The sequence below is a fragment of the Haliaeetus albicilla genome, chromosome Z (assembly GCF_947461875.1).
Source record: "Haliaeetus albicilla chromosome Z, bHalAlb1.1, whole genome shotgun sequence".
In the NCBI taxonomy this organism is placed as follows: domain Eukaryota; kingdom Metazoa; phylum Chordata; class Aves; order Accipitriformes; family Accipitridae; genus Haliaeetus; species Haliaeetus albicilla.
In genome coordinates, this window is record NC_091516.1 from 18,768,038 (window position 1) to 18,793,621 (window position 25,584).

The 25,584-nt window shown below is 41.8% G+C and overlaps 1 protein-coding gene across 2 annotated transcripts in view; it reads left to right on the plus strand.

Moving 5' to 3' along the window:
• The first annotated feature begins 7,644 nt into the window (after positions 1–7,644).
• Positions 7,645–25,584, plus strand: part of UHRF2 (ubiquitin like with PHD and ring finger domains 2) — a 93,528-nt gene continuing 75,588 nt past the window's right edge. For both annotated transcript variants that reach the window (XM_069776040.1, XM_069776042.1), the window contains exons 1-2: positions 7,645–8,269; positions 22,952–23,194. In XM_069776040.1, coding sequence (XP_069632141.1) covers positions 8,117–8,269; positions 22,952–23,194 — 396 coding nt within the window. In that variant the 5' untranslated portion in view covers positions 7,645–8,116. The remainder of the gene's footprint in view (positions 8,270–22,951; positions 23,195–25,584) is intronic.

Here is a 25,584-nt window from a genome sequence, read left to right on the forward strand (position 1 = left end):
TACCAAGCTGAGTGGTGCAGTTGACATGCCTGAGGGACAGGATGCCATTCAGAGGGACCTGGACAAGCTTGAGAAGTAGACCCATGTAAACCTCATGAGGTTCAACAAGGCCAAGCGCAAGGTCCTGTATAGGGGTTGGGGCAACCCCTGGTATCAATACTGGCTGGGGGAATGAAGGGATTGAGAGCAGCCCTGCAGAGAAGAACTTGGGGGTACCGGTGGATGAAAAGCTGGACGTGAGCCAGCAATGTGCGCTCGCAGCCCAGAAAGCCAGCTGTATCCTGGGCTGCATCAAAAGAAGCATGGCCAGCAGGTCGGGGGAGGGGATTCTGCCCTCTACTCCGCTCCAGTGAGACCCCACCTGGAGTATTGTGTCTAGCTCTGGAGTCCTCAATACAAGAAAGACATGGACCTGTTGGAGCAGGTCCAGAGGAAGGACACAAAAATGATCAGAGGGCTGGAACACCTCTCCTATAAGGAAAGACTGAGAGAGTTGGGGTTGTTTAGCCTGGAGAAGAGAAGGCTCTGGGAAGACCTTATTGCAGCATTTCAGTACTTAAAGGGGGCTTATAAGAAAGATGGGGACAGACTTTTTAGTTGGGCCTGTAGCAATAGGACAAGGGGTAATAGCTTTAAACTAAAAGAGGGTAGATTCAGACTGGATATAAGAAATTTTTTACAATGAGTGTGGTGAAACATGGGTTTCCACCAGAGAGGTGGTAGATGCCCCATCCCTGGAAACATTCAAGGTTAGGTTGGACTGGGCTCTGAGCAACCTGATCTAGTTGAAGATGTTCCTGCTCATTGCAAGGGAGTTGGACTAAATGACCTTTAAGTGTCCCTTCCAACCCAAACCATTCTATGATTCCATGATTCTGCAATACCATACAAGAATAGGCATAGTGTAATTCAACTGACCTTGTATTACTTACATATTTGCAGCACTTAGTCTTTTTTAGTACACATCCTCTTCATTTTGATTGCTGTTTATTTCCTTATACTGAAGCAATATACATAGTGACAAACTGATTATGAAAGACATTCTAGTTCCTTTGCAAACTTGTATTTTCTGGAGCTTATAATGCTGAGGAAAAAAAAAAAAATTCTGGCCTTGCTACACACAGTTTCAGCTTTGAAGTACTCTTCTCTCTGACATTTAATTAATAAACTGACCACTACATAAGGACAAATACACCCTTATAAATGAGTACATTTTCAGCAGATCAAACTTAATACATTTTATTATGCAAGTAAAAAACAGCTGTACTTAAAAAAAAATAAATTAGCAAGCATGTGCTTCCTAATGAGGACTAATTACTTCAGCTTTCATAAATATATGTTTTTATAATTAAGATATAATTACCTGAAATGTTGTTCCTTTTTGCACTTTTCACTTTTTAAAGCTGCTAGACAAATAGGATTAAATAATCAGTGCTTGAGGTTTCAAGTATTTGTATGCTTGTTTCTGAGTAAACTGGTAAAGAGTTGAAAGCATTGTTTGAGAGCTACCAGCTTTGTCCTTGGTTTTTGATGGGGCCAAGCAGGTCCACCTTCTTTTTCCAAATAGTGCTAATTATCAGAGCTGAAGATATGCACTAACATGATCGCAAAAACAAAACCTTCAGGCCTAGGTTAACAGACACATAAGAAGCAATTAAAGGCATTAAAATGAGGTTACCACTTCAGTTTGGAAATAGAGTAGCAAAGGGTTCTACATGTTCTACAGTAAAGGCTGGGTTTGCTATGGGTGAAAGGCTTGATCAGGCTGGAAGCTGACTCTGCTGGGCTAGGGTTTCAGGGAGGATTAGCAGGCATTGTTGAGCTAGTGAAAGACCTAGAATTAGACTGATGTGATCCACGCTAATATTGGCTCCTTACATATTTATAAATTATTGAGACATGTCATTAGGCCTAGGTTTAGATATGAAAGTGGTTTCCTGACATGTGCTATTGCTAGTGTTTGCACTTGCAGAGTTTTCTGTACTAGGATTATAGTTATATTAATCTAGGAACAAGGTTTAGGACTGATAAGCTATGGTTAGTGCTGTCTTATTGGGAGCTGTTATAAGAGTTAGGGTTAATATTGTTGTTTTGGCTGATCAGACACAGTTGACCTACTGTCATACCTGGATCCACAAGGAATTGCTGAGTTGAGTTAAACATGTTGCCATCATGTCAAGTTTGGAGAAGAACTGGAATTTGAAATGCTCTAAGTTGATGAGGTAGTGTTATGCTGAGATCATGGGACAGCTTCAGTCCTACAGTGACAACTTAATGGAGGAATGGTGGTATCTTAGGTAGTAAGGCTCCAACCTATCTGAAGATTTTTAAAGGAAAACTGGCATTTCAAATTCAAACTGGAAATGAAACAGAAGTCAGTGGGAATAATGATTTTCTAGCGAGAAGTGTTTTGCCACAAAGAAATGATGAGATTCTGAGTCCAGCTTAATTTTTTGGATTGATCTAAAGTTAGCTAATCCACTTTGATGTAGCAAAGCCATCAATCATGCAACTACCTTCCATATAAAATTATAAAATTATCACATCTTGGCAAGACATTAAAAAAACACGCAGAATACTACTGCTGTATGATAATCTAAAAATAAAGGCCTCCCTTTACCCCTCAACTTCTGCTCATTAGAAACCAACTTTTAGTTGCCAGCCTAAAAATGATTCCAAATTTTCTGAAGCTTTAATTTGTCCTTGTGGAACACTGTACCTGAACTCACATAGTTCTTATGTTCTCATTTTGTTCACCTGTTGTGTTTAGCCGTGAACAATTTAACCCTTCCAGTCATCTAAGACAGGTTCTCTATTCTGTAGATTCCCCTAGAAGCCATTTTCTGTACTTATTCGTAGTTAAACTAGCTGTCCTGACAATGCTAAACAGTATCTTAGATAAAGTTTCATATGAGGTTTGTACAAATGGGGTCCCCATTTGAGTCCTTTTGCATGTATGGAAAAATAACTCTAGTAGAAAAACTAAGATTTATGTGGTAAAAACATGCCTTCCCAAACTTTGGAAACTTTCCTGAGGGGTGTGAGTGACAAGGCTTCCACACGTATTTTTGTTCAATATAACCACTGAAAAGATTATTTTCTGATGTTTTTTCTTTAAAAGTTACCTGCAAATCTGGTGAAGTACACTTTTTCTCTGCATTACAGGGAGTGCAGAAGAATGCAGGGGTCCCCTGTTACATGGATAAAACAGTAATTGTGCAAGAAGTCTACAATAGCTTACACCAATTAAATCCTTAAACTCTATTGAAACATAACATTAGCACTGGATATCACAACACCCAGATAATTACATTTACCTTGATGTTTCTACTATTAGCCTGTTTTTGTAGGTTATTTTGCAGTAAAAATTCTCACTGTGATTATTTTTCACATACTCTCAAAACAGAACCATATTTCCACATTTCAGCCAACTCACTAACTAAAATACAGTTCATCACAGTGTTGAAGGTGAGATGATTTTTTTTATTGACTACACAAGAGTTGAATAGCATGCCTAGAGATTTCAGTAACACGAAGGAGACCATAAAATGTTTTAGAGTGATCAGTTCCATTCAATTTTGCAGGATATAGTTCTTCAATCTAAAGGTTTGGATTGATCTTTTAAAACAACTGGGAAACCGAAGCTGAAACCGCTGCCGTTCTACATGTCCCATATAAATCTAGCTGAGAAGTTCTTCTACTTCATGAATCCAACCTCACTAAAATGAAAGGAGATGAACTACAGATTTGCCACTTCTGAAAATTCAATATGAATGCTCCATGCTGCCACCATTTCTATTGGGCTAAGTTTTCCCCGCTTTGAATTAAAGGTACAGTGTTCTTTTATTCTACAGTGCATGCTCAAGGTGGGGTGGGGGTGTAAGTCTTTTAGGTCTTAAATTGAATCGGTGGTCATGATCTCCCCATGCCGTCCTTACCTTTCCCCCAGTTACCACAGATGTGCACTGACTTCATGCCCATTATCAATTAGTCAACTTTTGGCACCTTTCAGGGCAGGATGTTCCCTCCTTATTGGTCTTTTAATTCTTTGATGTTCTTCAAGGCCCAATTACTCCAGGACGCTAGCTTTTTTCTTTTCTGATGACAAATTATTAAGTGTCTTTAGACTACCAGCTTAATATACATACAAAGAACATCTTGCATAGAAATAAACAGATCGTTTCACATTTTTAGGTTATCTTGAACAACTTGATCTGCTTTTCTTTGCAAACCCAGCTAGAAAATACATTTCCAGATATAGTGTTGTAACAAACTGATCCTCTTTCATTTTCTTTCTCCATATCAAAAAATGTCTTCTATTATAGGGAGTCCATCCTGCACATTCCATGAAGTGTCCCTAGCAGAAACTGATGCTATTCTCCCTAATTGGTGTCCTGGTTTCAGCTGGGATATCTTAGTAGATGGTAGTGTGTTTTGGATTTAGTGAGAGAATAATGTTGATAACACACTGATGTTTTAGTTGTTGCTAAGTAGCACTTATCCTAAGATAAGGATTTTTTGGTATCCCATGCTCTGCCATCAAACACGTGTACAAGAAGCTGGGAGGGAGCATGGCCAGGATGGCTGACCCGAACTAAGCAGGGTCCACATGAACAAAGGGATACTCCATAACATAGAACATCATGCTCAGTATAGAAACTGGGGGGAGTTGGCTGGGAGGGGTGTATCACTGCTCAGGCATCAGTCGTGGGTGGTAAGCAATTGCATTGTGCATCATTTGTTGTCTTTTACTTTTTTTTTTTTTTTTTAGTTTTACTGTATCATATTCCTTTTCATCATTATTATTATTATTAATATTATTATTACATTTTATTTTACTTTAGTTATTAAATATTCTTATCTCAAACCATGAGTTTTACTGTTTTTTTCTGATTCTCATCCCCATCCCATTTGGGGGGGGGGGGCAGGCAGGGCGGGGTGAGTGAGCAGCTGCGTGGTGCCTACTTGCTGGCTAGGCTTAAACCACAACATGTGGTAAAACATATCCCATTTCAGAATTCTTTCAGATCTTTTTTCCCTGTTGGAAGAGACAGACACACTTTACTGCTTGCTTCAACAGAAAGGCTGTATTTTGCAAATGGGATTATAATGAGACTCTGTTCCTTTTACTGTTGAGGTGGAGTGGAACTAAGACAAAGCTGAAGACAGCTTGATTTATCCTTTTTTTCAGATAGGACTATTAAACCACATTCTTACTGTACTCCTCTGTGTTAAATAATCACTAAATGTTTCAGTGAACCCAAGAAGGCTGGGGCTGAAAGATCGCAAAAGGTCATGTGTACTACAGCCTTTGAGTCTGAGCCTGTGTTACCACCAACAAACTGAAAAACAAACTCTGAATTTGTGTAAATGGCAATTTGGTGACAAGCTGTGACAGCGGCAGTAAAGCAAATTGTGTGCTATCACAAGAGCAGAGATAGACTAGCAAGGATGAAGAGAAAAGGAACAGATTTGCAGAATAATTAAGAAACTTTTAATTGTTCAGCTGCCTTTGCACATGCTCAATACCCCAAAATCAAGCCTTAAGTAACTCACTCACAACTGCAGTGGGAATTCTCAGACCTGAAAAGTAAAACACAGGAATCTTTGCTACCATACTGTGTCATAAAAGCTGTGTTTGTGCAAGTGGGCTCTATAGGTGCCTCTGTATATGGGTGGAGAAAGAGTTACCAGACAACACCAGGATGAAGAGAGGAAACATACATGCTGGGAGACAGCATGTGAAAGCCTTCCAAGAACTCATAGTCATCTTGGATCAAAAATTGGTAAGCTCAGGAGACCAAGGAGCTGCTGAACGTGCCCAAGGCCTTCAGCACACACTGGCCACCCATGACAGGTCATGTAACTCAAACTGCATCCGAGAAAGCAGGGGCTGCTATAGGTGGACAAAGACTACAGGGCAGTATATATAAGCACACCTGCTGAAATGAGGGACCCTCTCTGTGACTTTGTGCACAGCTGCCTGGAAACCCCCAGAATGTGGGTACGAGCCCTGGTTCCTGAGTGAACCACTGGAGCTGGCCTCTCCGCTGCCGCTCCAGCTGGGTGACTGCGAGCGTGTGCATTGCGTGAGGCAGTGACTGCATGTACGATGCAAACAGTTATCTGCAGTTAAGAGTAACATTCTAATTAATAAAGTGTTCTGGTAACTGTTGGTTGTGAACTGATTCCTCCTCTGACTCTACACCCGATCAGAGATATTTACAACACCTGGCACAAAAAAGCCACAAAACTAGGCGAGTGTCACCCAGATCTTGTAAATCTGTATTTTAATCCAGCTGCCAAAGTTTCAGGCAACAAAGCTGCTCAGAATTCCTTTGAAAGGCATCCATTATTGCATCTCCTGGTTTCTAGTGAGCCCGCTACAGACACATTTTTGCATTATTTTACTGGTATTCATGTCTACTGGTTTTGGCTGGAACAGAGTGAATTTTTTTCACAGTAGCTGGTATGGTGCTGTGTTTTAGATTTGTGGCCAAGACGGTGTTAACACAGGGACATTTTAGCTATTGAACAGTGCTTACACAGGATCAAGGATGTTTCAGTTCTTCATGCTGCCCCACCAGCAAGTGGGCTGGGGGTGTGCAAGAAGCTGGGAAGGGACCCAGCTGGGACAGCTGACCCCAGTGATATCCCAGACCATGACAGTCAACAATGAAAGCTGGGGGAAGAAGGAAGAAGGGGGGGCGGGACGTTAGGAGTTATGGTGCTTGTCTTCCCAAGTAACCCTTACATGCGATGAAGCTCTGGTTTCCTGGAAATGGTTAAACATCTGCCTGCCGATGTGAAGTACTGAACTAGCTCCTTATTTTGCTTTGCATGTGCCCACAGCTTTTGCTTTTACCTGTTAAACTGTCTTTATCTCGACCCACGTTTTCTTCCTTTTGCCCTTCCTACTCTTGTCCCCATCCTACTGCAAGGGAGCAACTGAGTGGCAGCGTGGGGCTCAGCTGCCTACCGGGGCTAGCCGACAACAGGGTAGTAAATCCAGACTTTTCCGATGTTAATTCGTAGAATTACCTTATTTAGAAAAACACAGAAAGTCAAACCCACAAAGTATAAATGAGGGTCGCCTTCCCTTGTCTTGCCCCATGTTTTCACCCGTCTAACGCTAACAGGCGCAGCCAGCCTGAATCCGTGTTTTCAGGTAGAGCTGACTCTGGCTGGGTCGAGATTTTGTCTTCGGCGACGCTGAGGGCCTGGGTTTCGCTCGCGGACACCGCTCTCCCAGCTGCCTGCGGATGCTCAGCCATTCTAACGCCGGCCGGCCTCCGGGCCGGGCTAGGCCGCAGGGCCTGCGGGCCCCAGAGGCCAGGGCAGCCTGCCCCGAGAGGAGAGGGAGCCGGGGAGACCGTCGCGCTCGGCCGCCATGGAGACGTCAACGGTCGCTCCCCCGCCGCGCGCCAACCCCACCCCCCCGCAGGCCTCGCGCCAGCCGCGGACCGCGCGGGCGGCGGGGACGACGCGCCGAAGGGGGTGGGGGGGTAGGCGGGGCTCGCGGGCGGAGCGAATGCGGCGCGAGGGCTGCCGGCCCGAGCGCAGCGGGAGGGGGGCGTGGTGCCGCCCGCTCGCCTCGCTCCCACCCGCCCCCGCCCCCGCCCCGGTGTTGTTGTCTCTTTACGGCCGAGGCCGGGGGCTCTCGCGAGATCCGCGTTGGCGCCGTGACCTCCATGTGAGAGCGGCGGCGCCCGGTAAACACTCCCCGGGGTCGGGAGATGGCTCCCGGCGGCGCCCGTTAGACCTGGCCGCGGCGGTTCCCGCCAGGCTCCGCCTCGCCCTGTGCCGTCCTCGGCGGGCTCGCGGCGCGGGCGATCGGTGAGGCGGCGGGGGATCGGCTCGGGTCTCCTTCCCTCTCCGCGCCCCTCTGAGCGAGGACGGCGGCCCGGCGGGCGGGGAGGCTCGCGTCTGTTCCGCGGGATTTGAAAATCCTGCCCCACCGAGCCGAACAAAGGGCAGGGGGGAAGCGCCCGGCCCCCTCCCCTTCTCCCTCGCACGCCGCAGACGCGCTCCCGGGGAGCGGACTCCTCGTCCCCCTCCTGCCCCAGACCCCCCTCCCATCCCCGCGGCTGGCTGAGCCGGTGGGAGGGCGCGCACCATGTGGATCCAAGTCCGCACCATAGACGGCACCCAGACCCAGACCATCGACGACCTCAGCCGCCTTACCAAGATCGAGTGCCTGCGGGAGAAGATCCAGGAGACCTTCCGCGTCAGCCCCGACCGCCAGCGCCTCTTCTACCGGGGCAAGCAGGTGAGGCGGAAACGCCCCTACCTGGGTGGCAGAGGTGGGGGCTTCCCCCTCCTCCCGCCCCGCGCGTCCCCTCTCGGGCTCGGCTCTTTGTGCGGCCCGGCGCGGAGGTCCCCCTCCCCACCCACGCGTCGTCCGCTGGCTCCGGCTTTTGTTTTCTCCCGTCCCGTCGGGCCTAGAGGGAGGTGAGGTGCAGGAGGGAGCCGAAGCGCCTGCCCTGACAGGAGGGCGGGGGAGCCAGCGCGGGCGTTCTACGCGCCCTCCCGCCCGCCGTTTCTACCCAGGGCGAGCGGGTGCCGGAGAGGCCCCTTTGTGTGTTTGTTTTCCCACCTGAACCGCGGGAGGCTCCTCCCCCCGCCCTGCCTCGACCGTGCCGAAGTGACAGGGCGCCCGGCGGGGCGAGGAAGCCCCTCCGCTCTCCTCGCCGCCCCCAGACCCCCGGAGCGGAGCGCCCGGCTCATCCCTCACCCGCCCTGTCGCCGCCTCGGCCGGCGGGGGGGGGGCGGGGGGAAGCGTCCGGCGCGGGCGGACCGCGGGCGCTTTGCAGGGCGGAACGCCGCCCCCGGGGCCCGCACGTGGCGGGGCGGGGAGAGGCGGCGCGAAGTGCAATGTCCCGTCAGTACCCGCTGCGGGGTCGGCGCGGCGCGCCCCTCCCCCGGCGCCGCGCGGCCGAGTAACGGTTTTCGGGGTCCGCCGGCTGTGGACCCCTCCCACCGCCCCGCGGGGGCGGGGTGGTGCCCGGCCCGCAGAGGCTGCCGCGGGGGCGGGGGCGGGGCGGTGCGGCGCGGCGGCGCGGGGTTGGTTTGCGCGGGCACAACTTGTCCGCCGCGCGCGCGCCTCCTCGGCGCGGGGAGCGGTGTGTCACCGGTGGGAGCGGGGCGGCTGCTGCTGGCCGTCCGTCCGAAGAGGCGTTTCCCCCAGAGCGGGGTGCGGTGTTCGTGGGGTAGCTGGCGGAAAGCTTTCTGTGAGCCCGTACTTCCCCTCCACTCTGGTGCCAAGTATGTTTTGATCCGAAGAGGTTGCCTCAGGCTGCATCTTTGTTGCCGAAGGGTGTAACCTCTCCGGCTGCATTACCTAAGCTGTGGGGTGTACTCACTGCTTGAGTTGTTAAGTGAGGCACGGTTATTACCTGGTAAGGCAGGTATGGGATGCATGGTGTGTTTCTGGGCGCCTGGCTCTTAAGATGCGCCTTCTTACAACAGACGAGTCTTGCAGCGTTTGCCTAAACTCAGTAATCCACGGCAGTGAGGTTTCTGCCTCAAAAGAGATGAAGTGTGTGTCTTTACAAATGGGGGGGAGTGAGAAACAGGAATTTAACTATGACTAGAAGGTGAGCATTGGTGGCTAGATGCTAAGCCTAGATTGTGAACCCAGTAGCAAATTAGTAGATTTTTGTGTTCTACAGATTGGTGACTGAGTGTTTGTGAGGATGTGTCTGCCGAGACCATTACGGACAATCTCACGTTTCCCTGAAGGGACCAAATCAAGGAACATCAGTCTTGGAAGTTGTGTAACCTGTTTAGGTTTGTGCTGTGCCAGCACACCTCTTCTTTCAGTGCAGAGCTTGGTGTGGGACACAAGGTTTACCCAAGGAGCAGCGATGATGAGCCTGTAGTGTGTTGTGCTTTTTCTATGTAGTCTGTCAGTGGCCAGACCAATTAGTTTGAACATTTTAGTTAACAGATGTCTTGCTTAAGAAAGCAGAACAGTGAAGTATTATAGCTGAAGTTGCCTAAATGAGCAGCATTTGTGAGTTTAGTACTTAGTTTATCCAGTTTAGAACACAGTTGGGATCATGTTCAGTGAAGAGTTGGAAGTTCTTTTTTATAGCTTCACTCACCATTTATGTCCATTTTCTTGCAATTACCATAATTAATTCTGAAGTTTCCTTGATGGTTATGGATTACTGTTCTGATCCCATGGTGCTAGTAGGTAGGAAAAAAGGTCAGAAGGATCGCTCTTGCCCAAATAAAACTGGATGTTGAGAGACATGAGCAAATGAAACTGTAAACAACTTAAGCTCTCTCAGGGCTGTGATAAAATAAAAAATAAAAAAGGGCATGTGAGGTGAATAGAAAGCAGTATACGGAAGTGAAAACATGGAGGAAAAAAAAATAAGTTTCCTGCATGTTGGAAAAAACATGATCTAGTCCAAACTCTTCTCCTATTTTATCTGGTTAGTACTCAGTATGGTTAAATCTCTACAGTCTGCTGGTAGAACCGTGACTTTCCTACTGAGTACCGCTTACTGTAGTCTCTCTGGGAACTTCTAGAAATACTTGGACCTTGCAAGTGGTGGGTACCAGAAGACTGGCTAAATATCCTCCTTTCCTCTAAAAATGTGAGGTGTACGAGGTTATAAGGACACAGAAACCTAAGTGAGTCACTGTTTATGGGCTGAATTTCAACAACTTCATGTTCTTAGCTTGCAGTAGAAAACAGCTTCAAGTAACATTTGGAGCTAGAGGTGTTATTTTACAGTTCTTTAGAAGTGTCCATGTCCAGTTAATGTAGTTTGTGGTATACTGTAATTTGCTGTTGTCTGATCTTCAAACACAAATGCAGGACTTTAAGGGGGCAGTACTTCACGCCCCTGTTCTTAAGGATTAAAGTACCCTAGAACTACTGATTAAAACCTAGTGTTGTGATTGATTAATGTAATACTTTGTATTACTATTTTTCTCTTGTAAAACCAGGAAAAGCACTACTTGGTTGAGCAGACTGCTTTCTGGTTTTTAACTCTTAACTGCCAGGAGGATCCACCATTCACATGTGACACTGAAGAGTGAGCAAGATAGTATTACTCTGTAACTTGGTCTGGTCTGTGAGGACATCCTGGACACTCTGGGGGTGCACATTTCTGTGGAGCTGAATAACTGTTTATCAGCCAGAGAAGTTGAGTCATTCTGTAGATTGGGGCAGAACTTTCTGAGGAAAGGCAATAGTAGTGTATGAATAGTTCTTTACTGTGGCATAATAACCTAGTCTGCAGTTAAGTCAGCGAAGTCTATTGAACATAGAAACCCACAGTGACGTCTCTTGCTTCCTTTGTTGAAGAAGTTGGAGTTTCTTGGAGGGACACAAATATTTCCTTATGCTGGAATAAATCCTATCTTAACCTTGTTCCACCATAGACTATTCCCATCTAATGCTTTATCTGTGGTGTTACATGTTAACTCTGAGTTAACTCATAAACTACAAGGCATTGTGTGGAGTTCCTCTAAAATTCAGAAAAGCAAGACAAGACAACCTGTCCTGTGGCAGCATACTCTCTGTCTGTCCTAACTGGAAAACCTGTATAGCACTTCTTGATGAGAATAGAAGTTCTTAGTTTCATTCATGAAAGTGAAGGAGATGTTATAGTAGACAAATTCTTGGCATCTTGACCTATAAGAGCAGATTTTCTATAGGACCAAGCTATAGTCATTGGTAGTCATTGTGGGATTTCTAGCTTTCAGTTACAGTGCTGGAAAAATCGAGCAGTAAAAATAGACTGAAGTTTATTTAAGTTGGAAAACTTGCCAGAGGACTTAAGGTTGTCCGGAAGACTGTAGGGGTGTTAATGGCAACTTGCGTTTCACATAGAACTAAACATGCACACTGTTGTATTTCAGCAACATGTATTGTTTACGGAATACAGAAAATAATATAATCTTGTGTTGGCTTCTTCCATCATCCTCTCCCATCCTGTTGGAATTTGAATTCAGTGAAAACTTGTAAATTGCTACTGTTGTTAAAGAAACCATCATCTCAAGTGGTTTTTCCATAGTGCTTATCAGAGTCAGGGAAGAAGGACACTGAAGCCCAAATATTTCTTCATAGTATATGTAAGAGGCAGTGACTGAAATTGCTTTTGAAGTCATTAATCATAGAATCATTTAGGTTGGAAAAGACCTTCAAGATCATCAAGTCCAACCATCAACCATGCCCACTAATCTTGTTGGCAAGGAAGACACTCCAAACCTGTTTCATGGGAGACTGAAGTCAGCAGGTGGAAGTGAGAGTATTGAAGCCAATTATTTACTTGATGTGAAAGTTGTTGCAAATTAGGTTTATTTCAGTAGAAGAAATTCATCTCTGCTTTTATGCACAAAAAAGTATGGTAGTATGCATTGTGTTACTTAGTTGTGCAAGCTGACTCTTAAGTATGTCACACCCATGCTGTAATGCCCAAGCGTTTAGGATTTTTTTTGTTTCTGTAAACTTAACTGAAACTGTAGAGGGGTAGGAGGAGTGGAGGAACCTCAGTTTTGCATGAGAGCACCCTTGTGATAAAGCAGCCTCAGTGAAACGCGCGGTTATAAATCTGGCAATAGGACATGCCTTGGTTTGCCTACAGCCTTTCTTATACAAGACCTCTTTAACTTCTGCTGACCTGGGCTGGCATGTGAGCAGTGGACTGAATCTTGTGTGAGTTTGAGCTTCTAAGCTTCTGGTTTGTGAACTGTATGTTTAAGGGCTTCTTAATTACAGCTTGGGTGAATTTCCAGGATAGAAAAGCATTATTTATGGACTCTTTCCCCGAAGAATGGGTGTGCTAAACCTATTCATAAAACAATCAAGTTTCTTAATACAATCTCTTCCCAGCTTTATTTTGTTTGGAAAATTGTAAACATTTTCAGCTGAAGCTGTCCAAACCCCATCTGCTTTAGGGAGAATCTGGGTGTGAGAAGTCTTCAACTGGAGCAGTTACATTTTATATTTTGGAGAAATAATTTGAAGAAGTCTTAGAAAGGTGGTAATTGCCATTCTACAGTGAAGCTGGTAGCAAGTAGTAGCTCTGTAGCTTGGTGAGAGTCAGTCATCTGGAGCCTTCAGGGCAGAAAGGATCATACAGCATTCCAAAATTCCCAAAACGTTAATGGATTATACTTCGACCTTATCTGGCAGTAGGTTTGGTAGCCTTATTTGCAAGTTTTTTATATGACTGCAGAAGTTGTTTACTGAAATCAGCTTCTTGTTAAATTTTTGCTGTACAACTACTAATGCAACTTGCCATTTCTCGGTACCATTGTCTTTGTAATTCGAAGCACCTAAACAAACTGAAGGAAAAGCTGAAGCATATGTGAAGACACAATAGTTTATACTATTTTGTATGTATGACTTCAGTAGTAGGAAGCTGAAAAAACATAATACAACCTGTAAGAAATTGCAGCCGGCTTTAAGGCTATATTTTCTGGCATGTATATTTATTAATGTATTCTAGTTAAGACAGTGTAGTACTTGTGCTTTTTTAATTAATCTGGAAGCTCTTGGAAACTGAATATTTCTTTTTACAATGAAAAAAACCACTGCAAACCCTTAGATGCAGAACACTGCTGATGGATGGCCTACACTAAATGATCTCCGCTGGACTTGAGGAAAAAGGTAGTTGTAACACTAGATGGTATCATATGTCTTACTCTTAGTAAATCGTAATCTATATAGGTATCATAGTCTTAGAGACTCCCACAGTACTAGGCAGAAAGCATACAGCAAGAGGAACTCCTAGAGAAGGAAGAATGTGGAAGCTGTGGAGAATATGGAATTAAATGATGAGGATTTCCAGTGATGAAATGTAGTCAAGTGTTGATAGCATTTATATTGGAAGTTACGAGATGATTCTCTTCTTTAAAAGCTGTTAAATGGATCTCTATTCCTAATCATTTAACTCTTAAATTATGTTAAAATAAATGCCCTGATACCCCTGGCTATTGTATTTACTTATTTTTTTAGACTTTTGTTGTTGATTGCAGAAGGTTCAGATAATAACCAGTTCTTCATTACAGGTATCCTTACAAGCTGCAGACAGTCATTTGCTCTCCCTGGCACCACTGTTGCTGAACTTCAGTTGCCTGTGCTGTAGAAGTCCATACCATCATACAGGAGGTACTTGACCACTCTCATCTAAGCAGTAGAGATGGATGAGTCTTTCCATGCTTCTAAGGATTTCAGTGCAGCTTTATATTTTGACATACTTTTTTTTTTTAACAAAAGTATCAGGTAATCCTAAATGTCAGACAGATGATGCCATGAACTTTTATTTACGTAATTGAAAGACTTCTGAGAACTGCAAAAGAAGAGCAACCTTGCTGCTCTAACTTCATTTTCCAGCTAGAAGTTAATAAGCAAATGTTCCTTTAATGGGATTTAGAGTTGCATTCAAGAGGAAAATGTCATATCTAAATTAGCAGGGTTTTTTTTCTGTATCTCACCCAGTGATAAAGGAAGAAATAGTCTTCATAAACCTGAACTTCTTATTAAAAAGTTTAACTTGGAAGAGGTACAGACTTGAACCCTGTAGAAGTTTTGGCTGAGACTGAGAATGACTTAATCAAAAGATAAAGGTGAAGGCAGCCAAAGAGTCTTTTCTTACAGCTCTTCACTTTCAGCTGTTTTCCTGTAGGCACTAATCTTGTACACTGGAATCTTTTCTGGATTATAGGTAGTCCAGATCAAAAGGTAAAATGTGTTGGTAACCACCTGTGCACTCTGCAAATAATTTTGTAGTTATGGTGTAAAAACCCACTGTTTTGCTGGAGAACGTGGCCTTAAAATGTAGGCTTCTGTACTTAATTTTGGTTACAGAACTTCAGGAAAAGTGTGAATTTCTTCTTAGAGAAAGTTAGTCTTGTTTGAGTATGAAGGTGACCGATGTACATTTATCATGGTGTTTGTACTGAGATTGGTGTGTAATTACAGACAGTGTCAGCAGCAAGATTCTGCAAGTTCTTCTGAGCTTGTGTGGCTTTGTGTAGCATATGCCAGACTTCCTCTTATGTGTGGAGAGTTGAAGCAGCACAGCATATTCACACTGTGGTATGATCAAACTCATTGATTGTCACTATAATTGTAGAAAAGCCTTTCTCAGATACTGAAAGCTTCCATATTCTTCCTTCTCTAGGAGTTCCTCTTGCTGTGTGCTTTCTGCTGAGTACTGTGGGAGTCTAAGACTGTGATACCTATCTAGATTATGATTTACTGGGAGTAAGACATTTGATACCATCCAGTGTTACTGCTACCTTTTTCCTTGAGTCCAGGGCAGATCATTACCTGTCGAATAACACATGTAAGCAGTTAAAAGGGAGTACACTCTCTGATACAAAGACTAATTGGTGTTACCTTGTTGGTGGGATTTTTGGTGGCATAAGGGTCATGTCTTCAAACATTCCTGTAGGCTGCTTTGAGATGTGAATCTCATGGCAAAAAAATGACAGAACTGAGTCTAATTTGGACCATAATCTCCAGACACTAATAACTTGTTTGGTTACTGTTTTTTTAAAATGTTGTGATCTGCCTGTATTCTGTTCTGGAGGGATATGGATCTAGACTCTGTCAGAGAACTTCCTTGTCCAGATATTGTACCTACTCTCGTGTTCCATTATAATGTCATCACACTAAAGAATACTAAGAGTGAATAAGAGCAATTATTTTTATCTTTTTTTTTTAATTGATGAGTAAATTCTTCTTCTTGAAGTGAGCGAATGATCTGCCATTTGCATCTGTTTATTTTTAACAGCAAGCTATGAAGTCCAAACTATTGAGAAATAAAAACATGAATCTTGGAGAACAGATTGTCAATGCTAGGACTTTTAATGAAACTGTGTAAATTAAAGTACTTCTAGTGGCAAACAAGAAACATGTTTGTGAAGTCTCAATCTGTTTCTATTTGGGCTTTGCTTTCATTGAGGAGCTTGTTAGAAAGTCAAGGAGGAAAAGCACTAATAATGGTGACCTAGGGTTTCTTGGGTATTTCTCTCCAAGCAAGATTAAAGTTATTTCCTGTTTAGTAAAGTGAACCTTTATTACAGTTAGTTTTTGCATGAGACTGATAGGTGTTGCTGTTTGGTTTCTATGAGGATCTTTGCTAAAAATGCCAGCTGCAATAAGGAACGGAGAGTTAGGAGAACATTCAGGAGCACCAAGGTGAAAACAGTATGAACAAGGTGTCTTTATGACTGTACAGTATATATGCAAACCCTTGTTTAAAATGTGGAGATCATAGAATCATAGAATTGTTTAGGTTGGAAAAGACCTTTAAGATCTTTCAGTCCAACCGTCAACCCAACACCACCGTGCCCACTAAACCATGTCCTGAAGTGCCTCGTCTATGTGTTTTTGGATACCTCCAGGGATGGTGACACCACCACTTCCCTGGGCAGCCTGTTCCAATGCCTGACAACCCTTTCAGTAAAGAAATTTTTCCTAATATCCAATCTAAACCTCCCCTGGCACAACTTGAGGCCATCTCCTCTTGTGCTATCATAGTATAGTCAAGCCTGCATTTCAGAAACAGTATTCTGTAGGCACGTGAGAAGGAGCCACTAAACCTTGTGGATGTGCAGTCTTTGGTTAAACGTGTTTGGATGTGGCTACTTGCCTTTTTATTCTCTTAGTATAATGGATTGTCTGAGTGGAGTTTCATTGTGCAGGGCCAGGTATATCATTTAGGACCCTGAACAGTTCCTGGTACATCACTCAAAAAATGTCACTGATAGCAGCAGAACTGTGCTATGTGCAAGACGGACATGGGATGTTCTAGTAGGATGACCTCCAGACGAAGTATTTTTTGACAGAGCAGCCTGTATGGGAGCTGCAACAAGTACAGTTGAAACTAGAGTTGGTTGAGGAGGAAGTGTATCTCCTGGAGTTGCAAACACTTTAAGACAGCACATATTAAACATTCCAATTCATATGAAGAAAGTAACCTTCAGTTATTGTGCCTACTGCTCTGAATGTGGTTCATAAATGAATTTAAAGATCCCAGAATCCTGAAGCATTCTCTTCAGATACCAGATATTCCAGGTGTAGGCTACAGTTTTCCATGTGGAATAAAAAAATAATTGTTCAGGTTCTCTTTCAGTTTTGAAACTGTAAGCAAACTGAGCGCACTTTGTGAATGGCTGAATTCCATGAGCTGAGTGTCTAATGTGCAGTAAAGATTATTGAGATTTTCTTGACCTGAGTTGGTCCCATTGGCCCAAAACTCACTGTTACATACTTAAAAGCTGATTTTGAATTTTCAGGTAGGCCTTTCATTACTAGGTACTGGTTGGAGATGTGTTTGAATGCTTCTGTAAAATCATTAAGTGGAATTCACAACTCCAACAGCTTTCTCAGAGGCAGAAAAAGTTAGGTTTGTACATAAATCGTGAGATGGAGAATACTAGAAATTTTAGAAGTCCGCTTTGCTTGCTTTCAGTGAGTACTGAGCTGCAAGTCATGGTTTCTTGATTTCTTCAGACTAACTTACTCCCTGGGTAACTCGTATAAACAACTCTTGACCAAATTTTTTCTACTCAACTTGAGCTTGAAGGTCTTTACCCTTACGCATTTTCTGTTAAAGAAATTTGTAGGGTGCATGTAATACCTGTGCAGAATAAAAGATTGATGTCACTTAACTTTTCATCATACTACATTAATTAAAGAGCTCTTCTGCATTCATTATGGTTTCTTTCATCTTTATTGCTAGATGTAGGCACTGCTCTAATTCTTGGAAAAGAAAGCCTCAGAAGATGCTCAAAGGCACACTTCCGTAACTGATTAAATATCTAGATTGTCAAGTGGAATGGCTGGATTAAGGTGACCGAGGAACTTACTGTCCTGGATCACACTCTAAGATAAAAACAGTAGTTAATGTGTTCTTACAAGAGCGATTATGTGCTTTCTTGGGAGGTCTCTGTACATGCTGTCTAACCCATGATGAGCTGTGCTTCTGCTGGGACTTGTAGACAATTTAATGTGATAGTAATTGGTGAATTACTTGTTGGGCATATATATTTTTTTTTCCAAGTGATGTATCATACGGTACTCTGCATGATCATTCATGTTTGTCAAAGTGCAGCTTTTACATGCTTTTAAAGTCATTTGTGGCTTGATGTTACAAGACAATTCTTCTAACAGTGATAGTAGGTAGATATCAATTCCAGTATTACTTTGCTCTACAGCTACTTCTGTGTAGTAGTGTAAGCATAGTGTTGTCTTCTCTTGAAGCATTTATAACAACCTTCTCTAGAAGTATTTTGAAATTGATAGTGTCTATAACATGTGATCTATGAAGAACATTTGAAAGATGTAATCTGTTTCTCCACTTATGGCTATTTAGTGTAGTGAAAGAGTGTTAGATACACTAAATCTAGCTGCTCTTTAGTGTCACTTAATTCAGAATATGTTAATGAAGCCTTAAAGGCTTTTGAAGCATGACGGTCATTAAGAAGAAGAAAAACTGAAAGTGAAATCTACTGCTAAGGAAACAAATGCATCTTTTTTTTAATGACAGTAGGATCAGTAGAGCTAGCAAAATTTCATAAATGAAATTGCCTGTTCAGTTATTTTTGCTTTAGTACATATTCTAATCACCCATTAAGAAATCATAACTGACTTGAATGAGATACAGCTTGATTATCTGGTACTTGCTTGATTACATTTGTTTCTGGCTTGCATGTATAAACTTGTGAATGACAAGTGTCCTTAAATGCTTAGTGAATGATTAAGTAAATGTGTAATGTTTCTTCCTTTTCTTTTAATACACGGTCCAGGCAAACATCTTCTCAGGGAATCTTCTTAGCATCTTTATGCAGCAGAATGGGATGAAATTGTTTATATATTTATATAAGTAACTGTTGTTAGAAGTGAGCATACCATAAGGCTGACTGGCAGACTGGTCAGCACCTGTGCCCACAAATTGTCAGACTGTTTTTGATGAAATTTTCAACCTTTCTAGGTTGAATATTTAACTTGTCTGTGAGGTTATTTGGGACTCAATTTAGTAATGTTTTCATGAACGTTGATGACATAGTAAGGCAGGACATAAGAGGTGTGTGTGGGGGGTGTTTGCAGGTGGTTTTGTTTTTTTTGTGGGGTTGGTTTTTTGTGGTTCTTTCGGGTAGGAAATACTTTATTCCAGGTTGGATTTAAAATGCTGATTGTCTCTAGAAAGGAAGGTAACAAGCTTTTTCTCCTAGTGCTTGTTAATATCCAGACATAGTGGCAGGTCCTGAGTTTTCTGCATCTGATACTGCTTTAATAATACAATTTGAAAAGTCATCTTACAGTCCCTGGCCAACTTGGAACAGAGTAGGAGATGTAACACTGGAGAGAGGGACAGGTACGCTGTAAAGTGATGTGCTGCATTAGTGTTCTCTTACTCTAGCAGTCTGTGATGTTATAGCCTTACTGGCCAAGATCCCCCTGTTATGTTAACATCAGTATAGTGTCGGTAATTCAAGAAACAATATCTTACAGTTCTTCTCTGCTTCTGTTGTGGAATGGAGTTCTTTAAACATTGATTGTTTTCCAACTTTGTTACTCCAAGGATTTAAATTCAGTGGTGCAATAGTGCTGCGTATAGGTATACTTGTAGATACACACATTAGTTCTTGCAAGTCAAATAGCCTGTGAGCTTGAGTTTTTGTGTTTCTCTACTTTGTTCCTAGAAGAAGGCAGGGTTGCAGTCATGGACTTGGTCTAAATTTATATGGTTGCTAATACTCTGGGAATGTATTTTTTGCTCATATAAACAGGTGCTCTTTCTCTATCACATTGCCAAACACTACATCTTTCCTCATTTGAAGTGTGTTTATAGTAATCTTCTCTCTGTTACTGTGCTTTCAGACTTAAGCATGACATCACTAGTCACAGAATAATAACAAAATACTCCTGCAAAGAATACTGATTATAGAAACAAAGCAAAAATCCCACACCCACTTGGGCAGAGAACAGAATGCTAATTCATTATAAATTAGTACTGTAAAGTAGACAACTTTGCAGTCACCAGTTTATTCTGTTGATTGTTTAGTTCATGTTCATCAAAACTGACTTCTTTGATTCGTATGCATGAGTAGGTAGTCTGTGCATGGGCATGGGTGTTTGTGTCATTAGAGGAGGCTTCTTCTTACTCAAGGCCTAGCCTAGGTATGTCTTGCTTTCTGAACATGTTAAATATAACTATTCCTGGACAAGTGGCTTTTTTTAAGTCTTTTTTTTTTTTTTTTTCACCTCTTTCCCATGCTAATAGGGAGGATTCAGTTGTGGATTGAAGATATAACTTATGCTGCAGTCATAACTGATGAACAGATCACAAAGACTAGACAGAATACATTTTTTAGTTGAGTGTTAACACTGGTTACCTGGTTACGGTTGGTCATTCAGGCTGTTCAGATTTAGGTCTTCACTGAAGTGGCTTTAAACTCCAGTACCTCAAAATATTTTTTTTGTCAGCCTGCACGTGGCGTGTCCTGGGAGAAAAGGATCAATGACAGTATTGCTTTGCTCTCACCTGTATGTTGCCTACATACCTTCAGTCTACCAGGAGCAAGGTTATCCTTTTCTCTCCACCACATTAGCTTTCAGAAGATTTCCGTATACCATAGGATTCTAGAAATTGCACGCTGGAACCTCTGCCACAGCTTGTCCAGTCCAATTGGAACAGAAGAACGGAGCAGAAGTTGTGTTGTCTTCAATAACATCCAATTTATTCCTTATTTAAGAAGTGATCTATTTTGCAGATGTACTGCTGATTTTTAATTTTTTTTTTTAAGCATTTTGCAACAAAAAAAAACATTTGGTGGGGGATTGAATCTTCAAAGTGGGCCTGGAGTAGTGCTCAGAAGCAGTAGCAGCTCCAGAAATGTGGATCTTCTCCCTGCCACCACCCCAGCCCCTTTCAAATGTATTATTGCGAGGCAACTATTTGTCTTTTTGGGGGTTTATTTGTGTTTTGAATCTAAGAATAGCTGTTTTTAAACTTCTTTAATCTTAACAGCGAAAATACAAACTTGTGGCATGAGAAGCCCCCAAAACTGGATTGTCATAGGACTGCAAGAACACTTCTTTCCCCTTCATTAAAGAGTTGTCAAAAGCATAGGAACATATGACATAGTAGGACAGGAAAGGTTACTTAAACTTGCTGGTGTGTTTTGAACTGGTTTGAAAACAGTCAGCTACACCGGTCATTCCCATAGCTATTGACTAGACAGCTGGGTCGGTTTCAATTACATTGAAACAAACTATGACTACTCCTGTTTACATATCCCAGCTGTGGGGTACAGTAGTTATCAGCAATATAGAGAGTAATTTCTTTTTACAGATCATACATTCATGGAAGAACTGACTCCTTTCTTGAGTGTCAGCTTATGTCTCTAAATGTCCTCTGCCCTTTAGAGTTGTTTTGAAAAAGCAGAGGGGTTGAAGGAAGGCACCTACATTCCACTTTTGTCTATCCTGAGATCATTTGAATGTCACAGATACGTTAGTGAGAAGCTGGAGAATTCCCTCCCATTTCTTTATTTTTCTGTTCCTTCCTGCTCCCTACTTTTTCTTGTATTGATACCACCCATAAGCTCATGAAAACAGATCTGTTTAAAAAGATTCCTGAAACATTGATGTTGAAAATGGCACCTGTTCTGGAAAGAGGTCATATAATTTTTTGTTGCAAAAGTAGTTTGGAAGCAGGTGGGAGTTTTTTTAGTCATGCATGTTTCTCTCCCACTGCAATGTGAAGTGAAACGTAACAAATCAAATTCTAGTTTTGATGTCCCAAAGCAATGTATTATATTTCTAGGTAAATTAAATCTCTGCTTCAAAGATGCTGTAGGTTAAGAGTGTTTAACTAAGCAAAGCAGCAGTGGTCACTAGTTCCTGGTTTTCTTCTCTCCTAGCATACAACTTGGCGTTTTTTGGTGTGAGTTTCTCAGCTTAATTGTAGGTAGGTGAGATCATTGGGTAAAATAAAGATAATAAAAGGTAGCTTAAAGCTGTGCAGAATGGGGCCCAAAACAATGTTTTGTAACTGTGTGCTATGTGATTGAAATGTCTACTCCTATTTATATTCTGGTGTTCTGCAGGATCTCATTGCATCTGGAAATATAGTGGGGCCTGATGTACAAAGTTATTTGAGAGAGTGCTACACAGTGCATTTTTCTTCAGTTTTATAATAGCTTTTATACCGACCAATTAAAAGGCTTACTTTCAGTGAATAACCCTGTTTTGATCTTGGGGTGGGGTCAGGGAGTGGGGAACCTGGCTAAATCTGGAATAAAAATGTTTTTGAATGATCTCAATTTAGAAGATTTCCTTTAATAAACTTTAAGGCCTAGTATGTATTTTTGGTGTTGCTTCCCTCTAAGTGTAGTTGCTCTTGCACAATACTTTCAGGTCTTAGAGTTTTGAAAAGTAAATGGAGTTGTATGTATATGAGGTTTTTTATATCTAGATGTTTTATTTAGAAAATAGTTTGTAAAATATTAGGGAAGTATCAGGTACTGCCTTCCTTTCTAGAAAAGATTGAGAAAGAGGGAATTGTGAAATTATGTAGCTGAAATGTACACAACACAATGATTTTTTATTTAAAAATTCTCACATGTATTTATAGTTACTGTGTACGTGATATAAGTGGCAACATAGATCCTACCTGGTTTTTGACTAGAAAATCACTGCATTATCTTAGATGTTGATGCATAATTAAAAGGTCTGAAGTCTGTAAAGGTCTGTTTCTAATTTTTCTGATTTTTTTTTTTTGTTGGATGAAACCATGGCTGCAGGTAACTTGGTGAGAGTTTGGTTTTGCATATACTTGAGTCGTAGGTTTTTATTTACCTGAAACAGATGGCTTGCCTCTTCTGGTCTGTACTATTAGTAAAAGGAAGATTTGGAAACTACTGATCTACCTCAAGGTAGAATTTTACAAGTATACCTTTCTTTTGACAGCTAGAAGATGGACATACTTTATTTGACTACAATGTTGGACTAAATGACATAGTTCAGCTTTTGATACGTTCTGAGTCTGAAGCTCCTACCACTGCTTCTGTGACAGATCAGGATGGAGAAGTCAACCCCTGTGCTCTTTCCAACTGCAAGAACAAAGTCAAAAAAACAAATAGTGGATCACCCAGTCAGCCATCTACATCATCTCGCTCATTTCTCATTGATCCTGGCATTGGATTGTACAAGGTATGTACAAACTTCAAAAGCTGGAAACTTGCTTCACACTTGTGGGTTTAATTTTATTGTTAAAAAAATTTATTGTATAAAATTATGTATAGTCATTGCTTTTTTTCATGATTTGACACAAGTCAAATTGACTTAATTTAAGCTGACTCTTGCAGAGTCACGAAAGTGTCTCTGTATCAAGCTCACTGGTGTTGCAGGTTTCAGGAGAGTTCGTGAACTCTGACACATTGTGATCTCCAAAACACGTTCTCCAAAAAGTTTAGAGTACCTGTGAAACAGAAATACTTTTTGTGAACAGAAGCAGCTAATAAAAAAAAATCTGTGGAGAAGTGTAGCTTTTCCCTGACTTTTTTTTTTTTTTCCAAGCTTGGCAAATATTTGTTTTAACACTAAGGTGTCAGTGCTGCATTAGAACTAGATAAACTATGGAAATACACAATTTCTTTAAATTGTATGTGATGTAATGATTGCTGTTTTATTATAGGTTTTTTAGGAATCACCTATATCATATTCATTGTTAGTTTTGTACCTCGTTGATTTTTTGATATTGTCATGTAGGGTTACATCAGACTACCAGAATTTTAATTTACCCAGAAAATGGGCAGTTTCCAGATTGCTAGATCATTGGATATTTAGTAGGATGTGTATATATAGGGAATGGTAGCATTTTACCTCCTGTTTGGGTGTTTCTTTTACATAGCTGGAAAATGTCCAAAATTACAGAGAAGGAAAAGGAGGTTGAGGCTACCGTACATGTACAAGTTGATTTCAGTTAGAGGAACACTGTTATTTAGACCTGTCATCCTGATGGGAAGCTGTCTTAGTTTCGTGCAGACTGTTACTTAATATTTTAGGTGTTAAGGACAGGTGGTAAGTTACTTCTCTACATTGCTGTAGCATTCTGTGCAGTGAGCTTTACTCATTCTCTGATGAATCAGGGAGTCAAAAAGTCAGTAGCTTGAATATGGAGACACAAGTTTTTCTGTGCTTCCTTCTTTTACTTCTATCTCCATTTATTACAGTGGGAAAAAACCCAGTTTTTCAGCTCTGATGCTTTACAATTAATCAATGAGTGTAAAAGGTAACACAAGAAAGGATGGAGAGAATACTGGGGAGATGGGAGGCCACAGATGAGTTGATCAAATGCTAAAAATTATATCAGATAGACTCTTCGCTGTTTTGTTTGGGATTAAAACAGAAAATAGTACAGGGAATGGTGATATTGGCAAATGTACTTGAGGAAACGCATTCTGTTGAGTTGGCTGGAATTTTTGTGATCTCTAATTCTAGGGACCTAACACTTCCTCTTCGTTACCTGTGAATTGATTACTTTTTCAGCCAACCATATGTTTTTAATATATATAGAGAAAAATAAGGGTACCGTCATTGCATTGTTTGCTATGGTAGATGACAGTAGGAACATATAGAGGATTTCTACTTACAGAATCAAGAAACTCTTAAAAATATATTTTTAGCCAATAGTGTAATTCAAAGGTAGTAAACTTGTTTAATAAAAGTCAATTTAAAAGGCCATAAACTAAGTTATGTTAGATGGCTAGATAGGTGGATGTATTTAATTATTTTGCAATTGCTTGTTTGTCAAACAATAAGGAATTGTCTGGTTACAAGAAGGAATAGTTTGTTGCAATTTTTTCTCTCTGAGGAAAGTCCTGTGCCTCACTGGATCTGCATACAGAGCTAGACTCAGCAAGATACCTGTTACTTACTTCATGTTATGAGTAGTCTCAGCCTCTGTGCCCTCCTTCTCTTTCTGATTTCAGCTACCAAAAGAAAAGGTAGTCCGTGTGGAACCTGTAATTGTAAGAAAAAAAAAAAAAAGTGGTAGAGTTGATATTGGAAATAATAGTTAATAATTATTAAAGTATTGTTAGATGGTTAAAATAGTGGTTTAAACAGAGTTCCTCTGTGTGGTCATTGTATATTATGTAAATCAGAATGCTTTAGCTTGTTTTATATTCTACTTGTACCTGACATTTGATACTTAAATGGGCTCTGAAGGACTAGTAGTGGGTAGAATTATGTTCAACTCCTGTTCCTTGTTACTAACACTGAGAATTGTAAGTGGTGTCTTGTTTGAGAACTGGGGTTCCATCCCAAAATGGACTCAGCATGTGTGAAGGACATCACCTTGGCTAAGCAGAGTACCCATGGCTGATCTCCAATGCCAAAAGGAGGAATAAAAGACAGGTTACAAGAGAGGAGTTACAGTAACACTGGTTGGTCATGCAGGAATGATATTAGAAAAGACAAAGCTCATTTAGAAGCACGTGCATGTTTCCCATTCTGATTTTCACACAGACTTCATAACTTTTCATCCAGAAATCTCTGGCTGTAGTAAAAACATCTTAGCTGAGAACTCTTAACTAGCT